This window comes from Rhea americana, unplaced genomic scaffold (genome assembly GCF_003343005.1).
Source record: "Rhea americana isolate MKP2758 unplaced genomic scaffold, rheAme1 scaffold_256, whole genome shotgun sequence".
NCBI lineage: Eukaryota > Metazoa > Chordata > Aves > Rheiformes > Rheidae > Rhea > Rhea americana.
In genome coordinates, this window is record NW_028186375.1 from 1,211,710 (window position 1) to 1,231,453 (window position 19,744).

At 54.0% G+C, this 19,744-nt stretch overlaps 2 protein-coding genes across 2 annotated transcripts in view; one reads left to right on the forward strand and one right to left on the reverse strand.

Annotated features, from left to right (window-relative positions):
- Window positions 1–15,850, forward strand: part of WDPCP (WD repeat containing planar cell polarity effector) — a 150,137-nt gene extending 134,287 nt beyond the window's left edge. Inside the window, exons 15-18 of the mRNA XM_085307279.1 lie at window positions 5,308–5,443; window positions 11,383–11,483; window positions 12,440–12,468; window positions 15,623–15,850. Coding sequence (XP_085163405.1) covers window positions 5,308–5,443; window positions 11,383–11,483; window positions 12,440–12,468; window positions 15,623–15,676 — 320 coding nt within the window. The 3' untranslated portion in view covers window positions 15,677–15,850. The remainder of the gene's footprint in view (window positions 1–5,307; window positions 5,444–11,382; window positions 11,484–12,439; window positions 12,469–15,622) is intronic.
- A 3,447-nt stretch (window positions 15,851–19,297) lies between these two features.
- On the reverse strand, window positions 19,298–19,741 carry OTX1 (orthodenticle homeobox 1; the record flags this gene model as incomplete). The annotated part of the gene is made up of 1 exon (XM_085307283.1): window positions 19,298–19,741. A coding segment is annotated over one exon (444 nt), but the record flags the coding sequence as incomplete, so codon positions are not given.
- Window positions 19,742–19,744: the final 3 nt, after the last annotated feature.

A 19,744-nucleotide genomic window follows, 5' to 3' on the forward strand; every position in this document is an offset into this window, starting at 1 on the left:
GCGGCGGCGCGGCCCGCGCGCTGCCAAGCCGATGAGGCAAGCTTCACGCGGCTCGGGAAAACCTGCCCAGCGCCTTGGGTTGCGAGAGCGCTGTGGCGCGGACGCCGCGCGAGAGGCTGAGGCGCAAGGGCCGGGAACCGGAGCGAGGCCCCGGCTGCTCGGCGGCCGGCCGCGGCCGCGGCGGGATCGCCCCGTGAGACGCGCTCCTCTTTTCATTACTCTTAGACACTACAGGCACTGCGAGCCTGCTTCCTAAGGAACCTGAAGACACGGGCTCCGGGGAGGTACGAAAAACTTCTCAGCCTCTATCCTGGTTTGGCTTAATTTGGTGCCTGGTTTTAGCGGAGTGCGTCGCAAACCCGCAGGAGAAGCGGAAATCCCAGCTGGAGCTGGGAGAGACTCGGCACGTCCATTTGCAGGAAATCTTAAAATCAGTTTTCTCTGCTAGTTGCAGAAGACTGCTAAGGAAAATATATCTGCCTACGCTAAAAAAAAAAAAGCATTTACTAATGTTAACTGCTGCTTGAGTTTTATCGCACAGCTTTCATTTTAACTATTAAATTTCCTGGCACACCCGCTGAAACAGTTGTGCTGCTGCTGCTTATGCCTAATACCCAACTAGTGAAATAATGACACATTATGCCTTTATTAACGGTTGCTGCTACTTAGGAGTGATTAAAGTGTTATCTTCTGAAGTATCAAATTGTTAAATTACAACACAAATAGGAGATATTCGGATTTAATGCACCTTTTCCAGCACTCTCGACAGGAACAGCTGTCCGTGATGATTTTTTAAAAGGGCTATAAAAACAGTATTTCAGCAATTGCAGTTTGTCAAATGAGACCTGCCAGCCCTGGGAAATAATGAAGTAGTGTAAAAATAATCTAAAAACAAGAGGCCGTAATAAAAACTGGACCAAAATAAGCAGAGAAGTTTTATTTCGCCCCCGCACAAACAAAGCCGGTTGTTTTTGAGGGGTCTCCTTCAGGAGTTTGCTAAAACTCGACAGTTTTACTAGATGCTGTTTATTTAGAAAGGCGTTTTCAGGAAAAACAATTCTGGCTAGGGAAAAGAGCCGGCTGCACTCAAGGCGGTGAGGAAAGTCCCCCTTGATTTCAGCAGCTTAAGGACGTTCCCCTGGGGCTTTAGAAAGGAGAGCCCAGGAGAGAGTTAAGGTGGAGCAGCTTGGGAAGGGGCGAAATCGTGCCCCGTCTTCCCCCCCGCCGCGGTTACTGCCCCGAAACTGCAACCCGCAGCCGCGCGAACGCGCCGTTTCAACAGGCCAAACAACAGACAACGAAGCAAATACAGGATAAAAGGGGGTAGGAGCGTATTTGTGTGAAAATACCTGTTCAGGTTAAAAAAAAAAGTACATTTTGTTTAGATGCTACAACAAAAATTTGTTATCGTTTGGATTATTACTGCTGTAGAGTTTTAACAGCTTTTGCTTGGCTTAACCATTCTCATTCAGACCCTCAATTTTTTCTTTCAGAAAAACTCTCCTATTTTTTTTTTTTTTTTTTTACTTCTTTTTTTTAAAAAAGGAGCCCTATGGCTGCGTTGTGTGTGGATCACTGGGAGTTCGCTGAGATATATTTGCAACTCCTGAAGCAAAAAAAAAAAAGAAAGAAAAAAAGAAAGAAAGAAAAAAGAAAGAAAGCAAGCTGATATTTTATCAGTAGAAGGAGTTACATTTTTTGAACTTACTGAATTTTTGAGAGATGAGCATGAGGAGCTCTGGTGAAACACCTGCTTCAGTGCTTTAGAGGCGCCCTGTGTCCCCGCTGCCTGGGAGGTCGTACGGAGACGTGGGATGGGGCAGAACTGGCTCGGCGTGCCCTGCCGCGCGCACAGCGCTGCGGCCAAGTGGCTTATCTGGCGCCTATCAACTAGTTTATTTTTCTATTTTTCATGCCAAAGAAAGCTACGTTTTTTTGGGTTTTGTTTACAATGGCAGCTGCCACTTTGTGAATAATTTAATGGCTTCTGTAAAGTAGAGCTCTCAATTTTGCAAACAGTATTAAAAGCAGATTTTCATCTTGCCAGGTGATTGCATGTTTTGCAATGCATTTTCCCCCCGGAAGTCTGGTGGCGGAGACTTCGGCATGGAAGTAGCTTGCAGTTTGCAGACGCGGATCCAACAGACGATAGAGACAGTTAAATAATGGCACATAAATGAGCAGGGGAGGCCTGAGGTCGCACTGCCGGTGTGTCGTGTTCAGAGAGCAGGATGCTCTCTGGAAGGAGAAAGCGGACAGGAAAACTTTTAGCAGACTTCTAAAGAAATGCATTTGGCTATTGCAGACAGGTACTAGATGTAGCTACAGCAGCCATCAGCAAATTTTGGAAATCAGATATGTGCATTGTTCTGTTTTTTCCTACAATATTATCTTAACATTGGCCATGATAAATAGGATTTTGCAGAGAAGGATTTTTAGCAAAAAAAAATCAAAAGGAAAAAAGCTCTTCATTTTATTGAATCTGATAAATGATTTTTAAAATGAAATAACAATGCTAGCCAAGATCCCTGCTGTCAAATTTTTAAAATTCAAATTCAAAACCCCAGCTCCTAACGCTGTAACCAAGACCTGAGTTAGAATTAAAAACAGGGGGGTTATCTGCGATAGCCGAAGGAAGATCTCAGATTACTTGAGGCTGAAACCTTCAGGCACGACTTGTGAGCCCTCTGATGGCAGCGCAAGTCAAGTCTTCGTCCAATGCCAAGCCGTAGCCCGAACACTCATCCGGATGTAAGGACTACCTTTTCCCAGCTCTGCAGTGCTCTTGCCAATTTTTTTCCCCCTTCTTCATTAATGTGTTGTTACTGGTTTGGGATTTTTTGTTTTTAAATTGTGTTCCTTCCACGTTTTTTCTCCTGCCGCAGCACTCTGCTGCTGAGGAACCCAGCCCAACGTCCCACAACAAAAACGCCCGTTTCTTCGTGCCCCAGAGAGCTCGCGGCAGATAGTTTAGCGGCTTCTGTCAGATATTTAATTTAGTGGTGAGAGTGCGGGTGGCTCTGTTGGCACGTCCCGTGGGTCAGACCCGTGGTAGTGCCCGTGCTCCGGCAGTCACGGCTCGGGCTGCGCGCGCACCGCTTCCTTTCCAGTGGGTCCCGGAGCACCGGCTCACAGGCGCAGCCACGCTGCGGCCGCAGCGCAGTGGACTTGCTTACGGGGTAGTTTTCTCCAGCTCGGTCATTACGCCCGTATAGCTCATAGCGTTCCTATATTATAAGCGTGCCAAGCAACTGCTGGCACATCCGGACTGCGGCTCCCTCGCACGTTACCGAACAGGAAGGTCGCTTGCAGAACATGCATTTTGATCCCTTTGAAATGGCGTGAAAGGGTTGCGATTTATTCAACGGGTGAGAGAAGACACAGGCTGGCAGGACGAGCGAAGGGGCTCGGCTCCAAAGCCCTGGTTTATTTCCCTTCTCCATCCATGCTGCCCTTTGGGCGTCTCTCAGACTTCGGCGTCCTGAAATGCCATTGCTGCCTGAATCTAGGCCGGTTTCAGGCGTGATGCCTAAGGAGAAGCTGTAAAATGTGAATATTGGTAGAAGTTTGCACGTTGAAGGGGCAAGTTGTGCGTGCCTCCTTAGACATGACTGAGTGACTGAGTGGGTGGAAAGAAAAAAAGAAAAAAAAAAGAAAAGTGAATTACATCAGCTTGACTCATCGTGTAGGTCTTAGCTTTCACATTTAGAAAAGAAGGGTGTTGAACATTTCCCTCCCGGAAAGCTGAGCCCTAGCGAGGGGAGAGTCTCTTCGGGACCAAGCACTTAAATCGCAGGTAGAAGAGACAGTTCGGACCATGGTTCTCGCCACCGAAGGGATCAGACTTGATCCCACAAGAGCCGTGGTGGGTTTTGCCTAAACACATATCAACAGGAATCTTGTCTAAGCCGTTTTTTCTCACTTCTTTACACACATCGAAAGCAGCTTGTGCTGCAACTTTAACTTACCTGTGTTGTTCCCCCTCCTTCTCCCATTGCTTTACTCTAAGTTAGGCTTCAAGAAGGGCTCTTCAGCGAAAAGCGTGCAGGAGAAACCTGCTTTACTCACCCTTAATTTGAGTTTCCTGGACATAGGGCGTTACTCAGATACAGCTTTTTTGCTGTCCTCCTTTTTGTCTTCGGAATTTTTGTTCCCAATGGAGGAGCAGTTGCACCCCGGCCGCTTCCCCTCTCATGCTCATCGCAGGGCTGTGCTCCTGCCCGGAGACCCGGGGCGTCTTTGGTTGTTTGCAATGATTTCCTGCGTTATTCCGTGTTTGGAAATCAGCAACACATGGAGAGGGCATCAGTTCCTCAAGGAAGCCAAACCTGACATCCCACCGTCTCTCATTCAGCCCATGTTAATAGTATTTAAATAGTGTGAAAAATAAAAATAGTCCGCGGCGACTGTACGGAGTTAGCTTTCAGGACTTGGGGACTGAGAAACATCTGGGAGCAGATTCGCCCTGTAAGCTGCTGAGCAGCCTGGGTCTCCGGCCAAAATGTAACCTAGCAGGACGGTAAAGCCTGCGAGCGCGTTGTGTTCCCTGCGCTGCCCACGGTGTTGCCATGGGTATCGGGCAGATTAGCCTATACGGGATGCGGGAAGGCAGAGAACAAGGGGAGAACAGGATTAGAAAAGGAAAAAATGCGGAAGAGCCTTATGATTTTGAGCAAAACCTTTTAAAGTCTTTATCTGTAACAGGATTTTTCCTTAATCCAAACTCTGCTAGCCTTGGGTTTGATTTATATATATATATGTGTGTGTGTATACACACATATATATATATATTATGTATATATGTATATTTTAATGTGTCACAGCTAGAACATGCCGTGTCCCCCCCCCCCCCGGTATTTTGAAGTGGTTGGGGTATTTTGAGGCAGCACCCTTGCCCAGAGGGCTCGGCTCCCAGCTCGGGCAGCCCGCGGGGCGTACGCGGGCTCCCGCAGCCTGCCCGACGTTGCCGTGCTGCGCGAGGCAGGAGCTGCGCGGGGCGGGGGGCGAAAGCCCAGCGCTTGGCAGCCGCCGGGACCTTCTCCGGGAGGCGGTCTGGAGCCGGCATCTCCTCCCGGCTGTCAGGGCGCGGGCGCTCGCCCCTTCCCAAACCCTCTTCCGCGTACCTTACCGCACCTTCTTTCCGAGGCGAAAGGCRGAAGCGCGCGGGTTTCGGTGAGGTTCGCTCGGTTAGAGAAGGGGACGCCCGCGTCCATCCATACCGGCACCCGAGGCGAGCCACTGCTGACCTGTTGCGCGCACCGGTGCCCTTCGGCGAGCCTGACGGCGTACCCCCGTTGCTCCCGGCAGAGCGCCTGGGGCGTTCCGGCAGGGACGACGCTTCAGGCGAAGCTCACCTCGAGCAGTCGGCAAAGCGCCCAGGAGAGCACGGCCTCCCGCCCGCTGCTTCGGCTCCGGGGCCGCCGGCACGGGGCTCTTCCAGCAGGTGAGCGGGGCAGGAAAGGGCTCGGGAGCAGCGGGCGAGAGCTTGCTCTGCCGGCTGCCGAAGGGGCCAAGAAAATTCACCATTTCCACAGCGGGAGAGGAGGAGGGAGCATGGGGCTGGGGTGGGGGGAATAAGCAATTAACCGCAATTTATCTCAACACGTTTGATATTCTGAACAGTCCTGACAGCTTCTCTTGTATCTGTGTCTGGCTGGAAACACAATAAAACATTAAGACACTGGCAGGAACGAAGGAAAGCTTGGAAGCCAGAAGACACAGGACGGACACAACCAGTCCCCAGAAGCACATATAGTTTGGAAGCATTTAACCTTCTTTAACATAATGAATTAAAGTGGTTGAGCAAATGCAATCTGCTTTGACAAACGTGCAGGAAAGAAAGGAGAAGTAAAACAGAAACACTGAGCTTAACAACTACGGGCAATGAGCAGAACTTCTGAAAGTCCAACGTGATCTTTACGGACGTCTTCTTTAAGCTCCTCACTCGCCTGCTCCTGAGGCCTCCTGGATGAGCCCTCGCGAGCCAGCAGGCCCCAARGGTGATGAAAACCTGGAACGTACCTATGAGAGAAACAGCAGGACCAGTACCAGGGCTTCTGAGTGCTTCATCTGTGCTTCTGTTGCTAGCAAAGCACAGGACACCTTGCAACAGATGGGGAATTACAATGAAACACAGAGCATTTAGCTCTTCCCTGAAGATTAACACATTTTTTCCCCCTAATCATTCTAACAGAAAAGTTAGTATACAGGTGCATTTATTTTTCCTTTTTGTCCCTTCCGTACATTGGAACTTTTTAGCAAGTTTATCACACGTGCAATGTTGAACTTCCATGTCTGCAAATCATCCTAATCGTTTGGGTTTGGCTGTGCTGACTGCTGCTTATGTGGGCAAGGATCRCGTTCCTCTCCCCTTCCAAAGATCATCACTCAGTTCTCATTCTTTGCTCCCACGGAGGTTGAGCTTTTGCAGTATTAGCCATAATACCTGTTCTAGCAGCTACACTCCAGCAGCAGATCATGCAAAATACTTATTTTACACATAACCTACAGTTCTTAGGATACAGAACACCATCTAAGGCTTTCATAGGTATCTAAAGGACTTAGAGGACAGGTCCTATTTTTAAAAATACAGTGCGCGATTATTTTCTCCTAACTTTTCAGATAGCACTGTGTTGGTACGAGAGGATAGCACAGATAGTAAGAGATCATGCTGAAGACTATTTATTAGAGAACTTTCCCTTACAAGTGCTCCAATCAAGGCAGCTTCTTTTACAGAGCACGAGAACAGAGACTAATCCCAACACGCCTCTGCTCCAGAGGGATAAACACGCCATCCTCCCGTCAGCTCACCTTTTCCCTTTCGTTATTTGCCATGACTCACGCTTATCTGGCAGCCCCACAGCTAGCTCTGCTGGGTGTCTTGGGGGAGAGGTTTCAGCGCTCGGCTGCCATCCCCTCCCCAGCTTGCTCCCTTGACCGCTTGAGCTGCGGCCAGAGCAGGCGAGCCACCAACAGCTGCTGACCCACATGAGGGGCTCTCTGCAATCACCAAAGCTGTGCGAACTGCTCAGATTTCCCAAGGCTTCTCCTTGCCATGGTGGTGAGTCTAGAGAAAGCTTCCCTCCTGCACCAGGAGCTCCATCTCTCTGCTAAAACCAAATGTAGGCAACTAACCCTCCTCAAGATGAGCCTGGAGTTGTTATTGCCTCCTGCTGAGCTCCTGAAGAAAACTTCCAGGGGCTCCCCAGGATGGCTGCAGCTGCATGAAACCCACCAATGCTCATTTGGGTTTTAAAGGCACTCTCTGTAGCAATGCCGAGCAGCTCAGGAGGTCACCTGCTATGACGCAGGTGAGTCCAAGAACAACTTCTCCATGTTTAAAAATGGTGACAAGTCCATAACCATGACTTGTGTTCAGTTAGCCTCTAATTCACAGAATGTCACAGAATCAACAAGGTTGGAAGAGACCTCTGGAGGTCATCTAGTCCAATGTCCCAAGGATTTCCTCCTGCTGGTTCCACCGGGGCTTGGAACCCAGGACCGTCAGCATGTAAAGCAGATGTGATAACCACTACACTATCCCTCTACCCCAACTCCATGTGGTCAGAAGTTTATTTTCTATAATATACTTGCTGCCAAACATGCATCAGACTTCTTTATACAAAGAAACTTGCATAATGGAAGGAAGAGCTAGAGTGGTACGAGCCCTCCTGGGGAGACATGAGCACTGTTCTCAGCGCTGTAGTCATTGCAATGTTTCATCTTTCTGGCCAAGATATTCAAGCAGTGCGGGAGGTTTGGCTACCTAATCTGAGCCATAAGGAGAAAACTTAGTTTATAATGGGTAGATGGTTCCTCTGTGCTTTATGATATTTCTTTAAGTTGTTTCAGCATGGGAACCCCAAATTAAATCATATTTATTTTGATGCCTCAGTTGATTTGCTTGAAAAACAGAAATAGTAAGGGTCTTACTAAAATACAGAGCCATTCGTTGAATCACGGCTGTATAGTGCCTGGCCCCGAGCATCTTCCTGAGTACACAGCGACATTATTATTCTAACCCATTTCCCGCATCACAAATTCACATCTGACATTTCCACTGTCCACTTCTTCTCAGCCTCCAACCTCTACCTGCAGCTTCAAAATCAATAACCGGAACACACTCGCCCCCTCCAAAGGGCCTTCGCTGTTTGTTAGCTTGGGCATTTCTCTTTAGTTATTGACTTTCCCCATTTCTCATGCTGTTTAACGCTAGTCTTCATTTATCTTGCTGGTGAGCAGAAACGTTGTAGCTCCTAAATCGTTTCCTATTTATTTCTGAAGTCTTTCCCCTCAAGAAAAACAGAAGGAAGCTCTATTTTGTATTAGATTTGCTATTCTTCTGTGATGTTCCCTAGTCCCACGCATGGTATCACTTCAGAAGCGAAGTCAGTCGCTTCAGCCACACTTCATACGCATTACTCTAGGCTTGATTTATCTCCCGAGCATCACTGAAATCCATGAGATTTTCTCTCTGGGGACTTTATTTGTATTTTATGGAGCAGGGTTAGCTCGCAGCTCCAGTTGCTTCCTGCTCCTGCCAGCTGACACACCGCAGCTGGCTAAAGCGAACGTCCTCCCCGCCGGTGTGACAACGCTCGTGTCAGATCTGCGCTAGAGCGTTGCTCGCGGCCTGGCACGAGCCCAACGCGGAGCCAAGAGCGCCGCTCGCAGACTCTGTAATCTCTGCAAGGCCCCACAGCGGGACTAGGCAGGTGTTTGACAGGAGCGATACGTGAAAGTTGCTTTGTTTCTTCTTTCCTGGAGTCTTTTCTTCGTCTGCCTTGCGCTTACACCTTCGTACGAGCTAGCTGCATCCGAAAACATCAGTTGACCAGTATTACTGCATTTCTAACGCCATATTCGCATGCTTTCAGATCCTGATACCGCCCCAGATCTGTATCTCACCTGCGTTTATGGAAGCTCCTCTCGTTAAAGCCCCTGCACACTCCTCGACTTTTCTCTCCTATATTTCAGCTTTGATAGCACCTCTGTTTTGGGGCAGCTGAGCTGCATCTCATGACTCACAACCCAAGGCGAAAGCCCTAGGCAATGTGTGAAGGCTGTCAGACCACCTTTCTACTTAACTTACTTCTTAATAAACCCTATTACCGTTGCCCTACGAATATACATATGCCCCATTTTCAGACTGCATGTTTAACAGATCTCTTCAATTAACTCTTCTTCATACCATCACCTCCTGTCAGGCCCTGTCTGGTACCTAACAAGGAAAGCCAAGCCTGGGAGAGAGAGGCAAGGAAAGATCGGAAGGAAAAGATTCACCCGCGGCGCGCCGGACGCGCGGAGGCGCGCGGCGTGCCCCCCGACTCCCCGGCAAGGTCCTCCCGACCAGGTCGGTTAGACGGCTAACGCGCTGCCGCCTTCGCTTACCCCGAGCAAGAAGAGGCTGGAAAGGTAATTTGATGTGGGCACATGAGCACATGAGCAGCTTCATGGAAATTTCTTCAGCATGCACAAAACAAAGAAAAATCAATAAGATGCCTGCCAACTGCTCCGCTGAAAACATTTTATAACCTATAGCCCCGCGAATCCCGAGCCAAGATAAACTGTCTCTGCTGGCAGAAAATACTGACAATTATTTTGTGTCGATTCAACCTGGCCCAGCCCAGTCTGACCTTGTTTATTCATCTCCGTCTTCTAATTCGTATTAACTTGGCATCAAAATGGGACATGTGGCATGTGCGCTGGAGACCCATTTCTGCATCTTAGATAAATGCAGTGTGCTGATACTTCCCGGGCCTTGAGCTCTTAGGTAGATTTATGTGCATTAGACAGAACTGGTTAAGTTCCTTTTATCCCCGCTGGGCTTTTCCTGTCTGTTGACTATAAAACTAGAAGCTCTGCAGAAGTAACATCTTCTTCTAAGCCTTCGGATATAGACGAAATCCTCCCAGCACTGGCCAATTTTAAAGACACATCCAAAGAGGATGGACAGTTTTAAGCTCTTAAAACATAAAAATAGAAGAGTTATAGCAATTTGGCAGCCAAAAGAGCAGTATTTGCAGGTCTGCGCAGAAGCCGCGGCTGTGTGTAAGAAAGCTGATCGAGATGCTGCAGAGGAGATAATGGGGTCAGAGAGCAGAAGTATCTCTCCGGTTTGCTACTGGCGTAATCTGGTCTCCAGTGAAGTTTCTTAGTTTCTTTTGCCGAAGCAATAAAGCTTAGCGAGACGCAACCGTTGCATTACTGCAGCTTAAACACAGCTCAGCCAAGCTGATGAGGAGAGTTACTCGCGGTGCTTTACAGCTTCCCGGCTGCTTGCAAAGCTATCACCATCCTGGGCTGGATGAAGACCAAGATGTAAAGAAAGTCTGAGCTTTTCCTGTAATTATTCACATTTTTGTCAGCAATAGAAGACTTCCTGTGTCCAGAACGCATTATCCACGTTAGCAAAGCCGGGGGAGATGTCGCAATGTGGCTGTTAACAGGGCGCCCTGCAAGAGCAGCTGCGTTTTCACTCTCCCATCTTCATTGCTGTCGTAACTAACCAAAAGCAACCCCTGAGGGTCTACGGACAGGCGTCAAGCAGGAGGAGGAGAGAGGAGAGGGAAAAAAAAGAAAAGAAAAAAAAACAGAAACCCGTGGGTGGTGCAAGGGCTCTCAAACACGACTACCTCCAGTGAGGGGAAACCTCAGCCCGGGGGAGGCAGCCCGGGACCTGCAGTTGGCCTCACCCGGCAGTTTTTGTTCCTCTTCCCTGCTTGGCTCAGTCTTGCCAGAGGCAGCGTTGCCTTTGCCGCCGCTGGGCACTCGGCGGTTCGAGGGCGGCAGGACGAGCGGCAGGTCGAGCCGGCAGCCCCGGGGGCGGGGGGCAGGTTGCCTTTCCCCGCCGTTACCCGGCCAAACGCTGCAGACRAGTCAAGAAACCAAGACTAGGAAAACCAAAACCAAAACCAGAGCGACCCCGCGGCGCTCCCCACAGCAAAGCGCCCGGAGCTCCTCCACGATGCGGCTGTCGGTACTGYAGAAGGCGGCGAGAAGGTTTAACCGCGGAAGGGACCGCGGGAAAGCCGCGACGCCCCGGGGCTCTCGCAGCGCCCGGCCCCGCGCCGGGCTCGCCCCCCTCGCCAGCCTCCGCCCGTTCCCCTAAACGCAGCCTAAACCCCTCAACGACCCAGCTCGACCCGTCCGACCGTCGTCCAGGACCGATGCGACGGGCAGGGAGCAGCGGCGAGGCCCGGCRGCTCTTCCCGGTAACACGGCGTCAGCAGGCACCGGTGCTGCAGCCCGAAACCCGGGAATTGCAGGCTGCTCCGCACCTGGAAAAAAAGCCTGAAAAATCCGAGCAGCTTTGCTCTGTGCTGCAGCATCTCCCCAGCTCTTCCTCCCTCCCCTCCCATCACTTTTATTTTGTTTTTAAAGGTCCGCCAGGCGCAGGCAGCCGAAGGACRAGGAGCCCGGGCCCGGAGCGGGCGCCCGTGCCGCCGCGCAGCCGCAGAGACCTCCTGCCACGAGCGGAGAAGGTGAGTCAGGGGTAACGCTCAAATGCGCACAACGGGGTGAAGCTGGAGACAGTATTCCCGCTTGCATTTTGAGAGGAAAAATAAGCCGGCGGCGTCGGCTCGCGCKGCCCCGCGGTTTGAGCAGGAGCGAGGACTCTGCTCCCGACGCAGCGCTGGGTCTCGTGAGGCAGAAAAGGAGCTACCCGGTCGTAGGAAGCACCGTATCTTACAGCATTACTCATGCCTCAGCCAAGGTGCAAGACAGGTGCCGTGTTTATTGGTTACGGTTGCTGTTGTTCTGCTCCTTGGTATACAGTGGCCAGGTCCTCCTATATATATATAAAAATGTGTGTGTGTGTGTATATATACATATACATATGTGTGTATATATATATATATATATATATATGTAACAATCATGTAAATACATAAAGATTTTTTTTTTTCATTTCTTCCCCATGGGCTTTTGTCCCTCACGGTGAGCCAACCGGCCCACGGGGGGGATCGGAGGATGCCAGCGTTGGCACCGGCTAAGGGGCAGGAGCCCATCACCCGGAGCAGGGCTGCTTTCTAGATGCCGGCGGCTCTCCCTCCCCGGCGCCTCCGGCCCCAGCCTGGCGGCACGCGGGCTGCAAACCCTCCGGCGCCGGGCGCTGCGGCCCCCCGGCCCAGCTGCAGCCCCCCGGCAGCGCGCCTGGCCCCGGCGGGGGCTCCGCCGTGCCCCGGCTGCAGAAGTCGTGAGTGCTGTAACCGAGCACAGCCCTCAAGGTGCATGGGTGTCCTGCGTGCACAAACCTGCACAGGCCGTATAGTAAATATTTTAAAACTCCTCCGTTGAATAACAGGATATAAAAATAGCCGTGTCCTATCAAAAAAGTGGAAGTTACCCAATACCTGTGTTTGTTTGGGTTTTTCAGTGCGTTCGGTGGAATGTAAATAACGTGATGATCTTTCTTTTCTTTTTTTTTTTTTTAAAGGAAATCTGAGCGCCCTTCCTACAGAGCAGGTAACGCGTTTCTGATTTGTTTTTCCATTTCTGCTTATTATTATTTACCCTGCTCCGCAGCTCCCCGAGCCTGCCCCTGCAAGCTGTGTGCCTGCAGGGCGCTGGCTGCAGCGGGTAGGAGCGCGCCGAAAACGGCGCCCGGCCGGCGGGGCGCGACAGGGAGCCCGTCGCCCTCGAGCGCCGGCCCGCGTCCGCGCGGGTCGGGCGTCCCCAGCAGCGGCCCCGGCCCCGGAGCGGGTGATTCAGCAGCGCCGCAGTCCCGCGTGGTTTGGGTTTAGCAAAATAAAATAAACCAAAGCAAAACTGCCTGGCAGCAGCATGGACGGAGGTGCGAAACCACCCGGATTTTAGCCTCCGCCCGATTACGGTTCTCGTCGCAACTCTTATTTTTGAGGCTGAAGACTTYGATGTTTGGCCTTGGTACAAGTACATCATTTATAAAGGGGGGGACACCCCCCGGCTGGCGGCTCTGCCTTCTTCCAGCGGCCCGGAGGATGAGCCGTAAGACAAAAACGCAGCCGCGGCGGYGGCCAGGCGAGAGCTGCGGGATTCCTGCGTCCGCGGCTGGCTCAGCCCGCGGTTAGCTGCTCCTGCCCCGAACCGCCCGGGGAGAGGCTCCTCTATCCCATGCAAGCGGCTGAGTTAGTACGTTAAGGAGCTTCTTGGAAAGCTCTGGATRAAGACAGCAACGAAATCCAGATAAGCAAGAAAAGCACCGACCGGCCCCCGAGCTGCAGCGGTTGCTGCAAGGCCACGGGAAGGAGCYGGAGGCGGCGCTGGGAGCAGCCCAGGAGGACGTGACCTGCCAAGAAGAGGCAGCCCCACGGGCCGCCTGCTTGGGGGGTGGAGAAGCCACCCGAGCCGCGCTGACCTTGCCGCTTCCRACACCACCGCCTTTTCCAGCGTTACCCTGCCCCGACTTTTAATGACGTACGGAAATTTGTAAAGTCTTGCAGTTAGCTGGATCCCGATACAGGAAGGAGCACCCAGCTAACCAGAGAAGTCCCCTTCTAGCTAGCCAGCTGGCCTGAAGGCCACCTTGAGTTCAACAAAACCGTGACCGGCGGCCGCTCGGGTGCTGCCTTGCGTTGCCCCTGTTGAAGAAGGGAGCCTTCCGGCACCGCCGGCTCCACACCGGAGCGGGCCCGGGGCTCCCCAGGGCCCGGCCCTGACTCCCRTCTTCACCCTCTTGCAGTTCCCCCGGGCTGGCGCTGCTCCACCAGCGCTTCCTGCACGTTGCTTCAGAGGGAGCCCGCACAATACCGGGCTCGGTGCCACGCGAGAGGAGCACACCCAGAGCCCAGCCCTTCTTGCACAGCCGACTCCGCCGGAGGATCCCGGCAGCTGCGAGCAGGAGGATCGGCTTTACCCCCTTCGGTAGCTCTTCGGCTGAAGTCCGAAGCGACCCGTTTCCCAAGCGAATGGCCGCTGAGGCCCCCACTGAGACGCTGTCCAGAATGGATCTGATCTTCTGTAGGTGCATGGTAACCAGTGTCCTCMTTGCTGGCTGATGCTGTGAGCTATGAGGAAGCTTCTCCTCCCTGAAACTGTGAAGATCATGCAACAAACTGCTCCCAGTCACCTGCCAGAGCAGCTGGCTGTCACACAGCCAACTGACGCTCAGGCAGTCAAACGAGATTTGTTTTCTAGAGAAAACCCTTCGCCACACAGCTTACAAGAAGTTAGGAGAAAGTAGGAGCCCAACGGCAGTGCTGGACCAGGTTTGGCTTTGGCATTCATGTTCTGTCCCGGCTTCTTGGAAAGGCTGAAGATCAGACAGGCAAGATCTCGAGAGCCAGTCTTCTCGAGGCTCCATCTATTCCAGCTGCTCTGAGCGTGGCCTTGGACCAGACGACTTTCGGATGGCTCTCCTGGCTTGTGTTGCCCTACAGTCTTGAGCAAGCTACATACATAGGTCAGTTCCAGGTGTCTCAGCTCAGCAGCACCCAACCTTAGATAAGACTAAGTCTCCAAACAACCCCGTCACCCACCTCAACACAAAGTAATCGTATTCAATTACAGTTGTGCGGGTGAATCTTTACTGCTCCATCGCTCCCAGGATGGAGATCGCTTTTGCCTATTGATAGTACTTTGAGATACTCCAGTCCATGGTACTTTATGGCTACTCAGTGACTGTTTTAATGCAGCATTACTCAGGAAAATAACCATCACAGCTACGGAGGTTGTATATGGTGCTTTCCAAGAGAAACACGGAGGCATTTCCCACAAAACGGAGCAGGACCTAGGGAACACACCAGCGCTTCTGGCCGCCCGTACTGTCCATTTCTGTGGGCTAGGCTAGACCCAGCCAGGCAGTCCCCACTTCAAAAACATGTATGTTTAAAATAACTGTCCGTGCCTCCTCCATTTATTCCTCCCTCTCGCACGATCCCCCTTTCCTGCTTTCACCATCCCCCTGAGAATGACCCCCTCCCATTGGGAAAAAAATAATAATAATAACAACCCTCCTGGGACGGAAGCCCAGGGAAGAGGTTTCTCTCCACGGCCTCATCCAAAAAAGAGGGATCCTCCGTTCTGCTTTCGACCCRAGGAGCCGGAGCAGGTTCGAGGTGGCTTTTCAGTGCGGGGTGCACGTCTCCGCGCTGCCCCCCTCCCCCCCAGCCTGCCCGCGAGGGACCGCACGATTGCCGAGCAAAAAGTCCCGCGGCCGAGACGCTCCAGGGCACGAGCGGGTGCAGACCCGCCGGGACACGGAGGCTTCCCCGCTCTGGAGAGCTAGCTGCTTGGGGCCAGGACCGACGGGGCGCTGCTGACCCCCCCCTTGAAACGCCGGGCGCGTGGCGATCAGCTCCTGGAGCACCCCGGCAATCCGCCGTCGGGGGGTCTCGGGCATCGCGCTTGCTCCGAGCGCGGGTCGCGCCGAAGGCCGTGCCGGGGGACGCCGCGAAGCCGCCTCCGGCGCGTCCCCGGGCGCCAGCTCCTCGAGCTTTCCAGGCTCTCCCTGCTTTCACCTGCCGCTTTCCAAAGTCTCCCTCTCGCTGCGCCCAGAGGTGCCGGCACGGCCCTGGTGCAAAGCGGGGAGGACCCGGTGGGGTGCGAACGGGGACAAACCCCGGGGGCTCCGCGCGCCCCACGGCGGGGTGGGGGGTGTCGGCGGCCGGCTGCCCTGACCCGGTGCCTCTCTGCCCCACAGGGCCCCGGCGGCGGCGGCGGGGGGCTCCACGTGGTGCCCCTGGGGCGCGTGTGACCCCCCCCCTCCACCCACCACCCCACTCTCCACGGCGAGGCGAAAGCGCCGCCCCCCACGGTCGCCCCCTGCAAAGCCGGAGCCGCCGGAGGACGCAGCGACAGCGGCGGCGGCCTCCAGGCACCAGGTCACGAAAAGCCCGAGAAAAACCCGAGCGGCGCGATGCGGCCCCCCCGCCCCGGGCAGCCCAGCAGCCGCGACGCCCGGAGCCGCCGGCTGCAAGCAGCGCCGGGGGTGCACCCGCGAGTGTGCATCTGCGAGTGTGCATCTGCGAGTGTGCACCCACGATGTGCACCCACAGCTCTGCATGTGTGTGTGTGTGTGTGTGTGTGTGTGTGTGTGTGTGTATCTGTATGTATGTATGTGTGTGTGTGTGTGTATATATACATATATATATATATATATATATATATATACACATACACATATATAATCTTTTTGCCCGCCTGTTAAAAGAGCCGGGAGCCTTGTGCCAGGTCTCTCGCCCCGCCGTTTGGGCTGGCGCATCGTGGCCGGGCGCCTGCCCGGCGCTCCGCTGCGTGCACRCGCGTGGCTTACGTTCGCTCTGCGGGAGCACTCGCTCGTGGGGGGAGCAAAGCCGGGTGCTTTTTCTAACTGGTTTTGTACGGTGAACAAATTAGTGGGAATAAACGGAGCAAAAATAAAAGTGTCATGTTTTTTAAAAAAAAAGAATTAAAAAAGTTCTGTTAATCAAAAAAAAAAAAAAATCTGTGTTTGACCCAAGCAGAACTGTTTTCACTGGCTGTTGGTCAGCCATTTCCCCTAAGAGCCGAAAGCTGGGGTTCTGCTGCAGCCCGGGCGGTTTGGATCGCAACAGGAAAATTCCCAGCGGATTTCAGCACTTTATTAGTATCACTGTATTTCAGCGACTATATTGGACTGAGACCTTTTTTTTTTTTTTTCCTTTTTTTGCTTTCCCCCCCAGTTTGAAGGGAGCCCCACTTCAAGGAGCGCCTGCATTTAATGGGATATAGATTAAAATTTAATTTCTGAAACCCCTAGGCTGCAACAGCGGGGCGAGGACACCTCTCGCTTGGGCTCCGTGCGGCGCCGGAACGCGGTTCTTTTAGCCGGGCAGCTATTCTGCTGAATTGCAGCCATATTTCTGTCAGTACAAGTGATGGTCTATATGAGGGATTAATCTGACACCAGACAGTGATTCTTAATCCTTCAGTATATCATAATCTATTTACTTTGCATGCTAAGAGGATTGCAGCTTAAAAATATACAGGAAGTGATACTAGAAATGTACATAAGATCCAGAATGCCATTTCCTAAAAAATCTCAGTTTTTCATAAAATCCTTTTATGCCTTTCTTGGAAAAGTCCTGTCTGTCCTGGAAAAAGTGCTGAAAAGGGATTTAACTGGAAATGGGCATATGTTTGCCTTTATCCGCAGCCGTATGACCATTCTCGCCCTCCTCCTCCTCCCCTGCAGCTTTTTGTGCTTGAACACAGGGCGCAGAAGAAAAGATCCCCAGTACAGCGGTTCCGGGAGCTGCACCGGGAGGTGTTTGGTTTGGTTTTTCTTTTTTCTTTTTTAACTAACGAATTCCAAGCAGGTTTTGAGCCGACGTGGGATTTTAGGCGCATCCGCTGCTAGCCGCGGGCACGAGCTCGCGGCGAGAGGCCGGCGCCCGGGGACCCGCCAGCGCCGTTTCCGCGGCCTCCTCGGCCCTTCGCCCCCCGCGCCCGAGGCGAAGCCCCCGCCGCGTCCCCGACCTTGGGGGCCGCGATGCACCAAAAAAGCAGAAAAAAAGAAAAAAATGGGGGGGGGGGAGAAAAAGTCGTGGCGGCTCGAGCCGGGTGTTTCTGTCCCCTTTCCCACCTCCCTGCCCCGCGTCCTGGCTCCTGGCCCGGGCACCCACGTGCGGGGCGACACTGGCGGTGCCAGCAACCCCCCCAAAAAAAGAGAGAGCGCGAGGCCATCCCCGTCTCCTCGGGCCCCGAGCTCGGCCAGCGTAAGCGCAGGCCGGGGCGCCCGGGCCGGCGGCGGCGGGAGGGGGCGTCCGGCCGCGGGAACCCCCGAGAATGGGGGGGGGGGGATAAAAAATAAAAAATAAAAAGATAAACTGCTAGTTTAGTCCTTTTTTGTGGCCCAAAGCTGCTCGCAGCAGCAGGAGCTTTCGCCCTCTCCGAGCGGGGATTTGGGAGGGCGGCTGCGCCCCCGGCGTGCGCCGGCCCCCGGGCCGCTCGGTGCGCACACACACGCACGCACACGCGCGCCCGGCTGCACGCACACGCGCGCCCGGCTGCACGCACGCTGCAGCTCACGCGCGCGGCGCCGCTCCCTGCCCCGTCCCCGCCGCGCAGAGCTCCTCTCCGGCAGCAGCGCGCCTTGCTCCCGGCGCGGGAACCGGCCCCGGGCCGCCGCCGGCCGCCGCGGCGCGAAGGCTAAAAAAAGGCAGGAAAAAAGGAAAAAAAATAAAATAAAAAGGAAGGGACTCGGGGAACTGGGGGCCGGGCTGCAGCCCGCGCGCAGGGCACGGACGGGGGTCGGTGGAGGGGAAGGGCGGCCCCGGGGCGGCCCCCACAGCCCCCGCACCCCGGCCCAGCCGCGGCAAGAGGGAGAGGAAGGAGGACAGGAGACCACCGGGTTCAGTAGTTTGATTTTATTAGGGACGGGGGGGACGCCCTTACACTTGCAGGGGGGGTGCGAGGCGACGGCCTCAGTGCCGCACCGAAACCCCCCACCCCACAGAAGGGGCTGCGGGGGCAGGGGTGAAAACATGGTGCTGCCTCCTCTCCCCCCCCATAAAAAGAAGAAAAACACCCAAAACTTTTTTTCTGCTTTTCTCTTTCCTCTTTTATTACTTTTTTTTCTCCTAAAGTTATTTTTCGTTGTTGTTTTTTTTTGTTTTTTGGTTTGCAAACGGGGCCTGGGCTGGGGCCCCCCCCCACCCCCAGGCTGCCCCTGGCCCCCGGGGGGACGCGCCAGCACCGGCCCCGGCTCCCCCCGCGCGGCAGCGGCCACCACCGGGCCGAGCCACGGCGCGGGGGAAGGACGCGGGATGGGGGCCCGCTCCCACGGGGAAGGGGGCACTCGGGGCGGGGGGGGGGTATAGAAATAAAAATGAAAAAAATTTTTTTTTTCCTTTTAAAAGTTCCGTTTCTTGCRTGTTAGACTTGAGATAAATGTCAACCCCGTAGCATCAACTAAAAATAATAATGGTCACTGGAACGGACCGAGTATTTACACAGCTCCCGCCGCTTGCAGCGGCAGGAGGCTATAGAGGGGCGCGGGGAGGCCGGGTCGCCCCCGCCGCGGAGGTGCAGCGGGGCCGGTGCCGGCCTTGGCTTCACTTATTTATTTATATTTTTCCCCTTTTGCCTTTTTTTTGTTTTTTGTTTTAAAGTCCACTTCTCTTCCTTTTTTTTTTTTCTTTAAAAAAAAAGGAAGTATATCGGTTATAACAAACCCACCGGAGGGGACAGTCCTGGGGCGCGGGAAAGCAAATAAATATCAGCGGAGAAGGACGGGCGGGAGCCCGCCGCCGGGGGTGCCGCGGCGCCGGCCGCTGGGCCGTAATGACCCCGGCGGCTAACGAAGGARGGGAGCCGGGGCGCGGGGCCGGGCGGGCGGCGGGGGGGGACCGGCCCCTCACAAGACCTGGAAGCGCCAGGACGCCTGGTCCTTGTAGTCGAGGCAGTCGGGGGAGTTGAAGTTGAGTTTCCAGGAGGCGGCGGCGGCGGGCTCCTTGTAGTCCAGGCAGTCGGAGGAGTTGAAGGGCAGGCCGGCGCCGCCGTAGCCCTGGTGGTGGTGGTGGTGGTGGTGGTGGTGGTGGTGGCCCGAGCTCTGGCTCAGCGGGTGGTGGTGGTGGTGGTGGTGGTGGCCCGGCATGGAGGAGGGCCCCATGGGGCTCAGCTGGTGCGGGTGGTGGTGGGAGTGCATGGGCGCCAGGTAGGAGCCGCAATCCACGCCGCCGAAGTAGGAGGAGGAGGGCGGCGCCGCGTAGCCTTGCCCGTAGCCCCCGCCTTGGCCGTAGGAGACCGGGTAGGTGGCCGAGGAGGCGCCGGCCACCGAGCGCTGCATGCAGGAGGCGCCGCC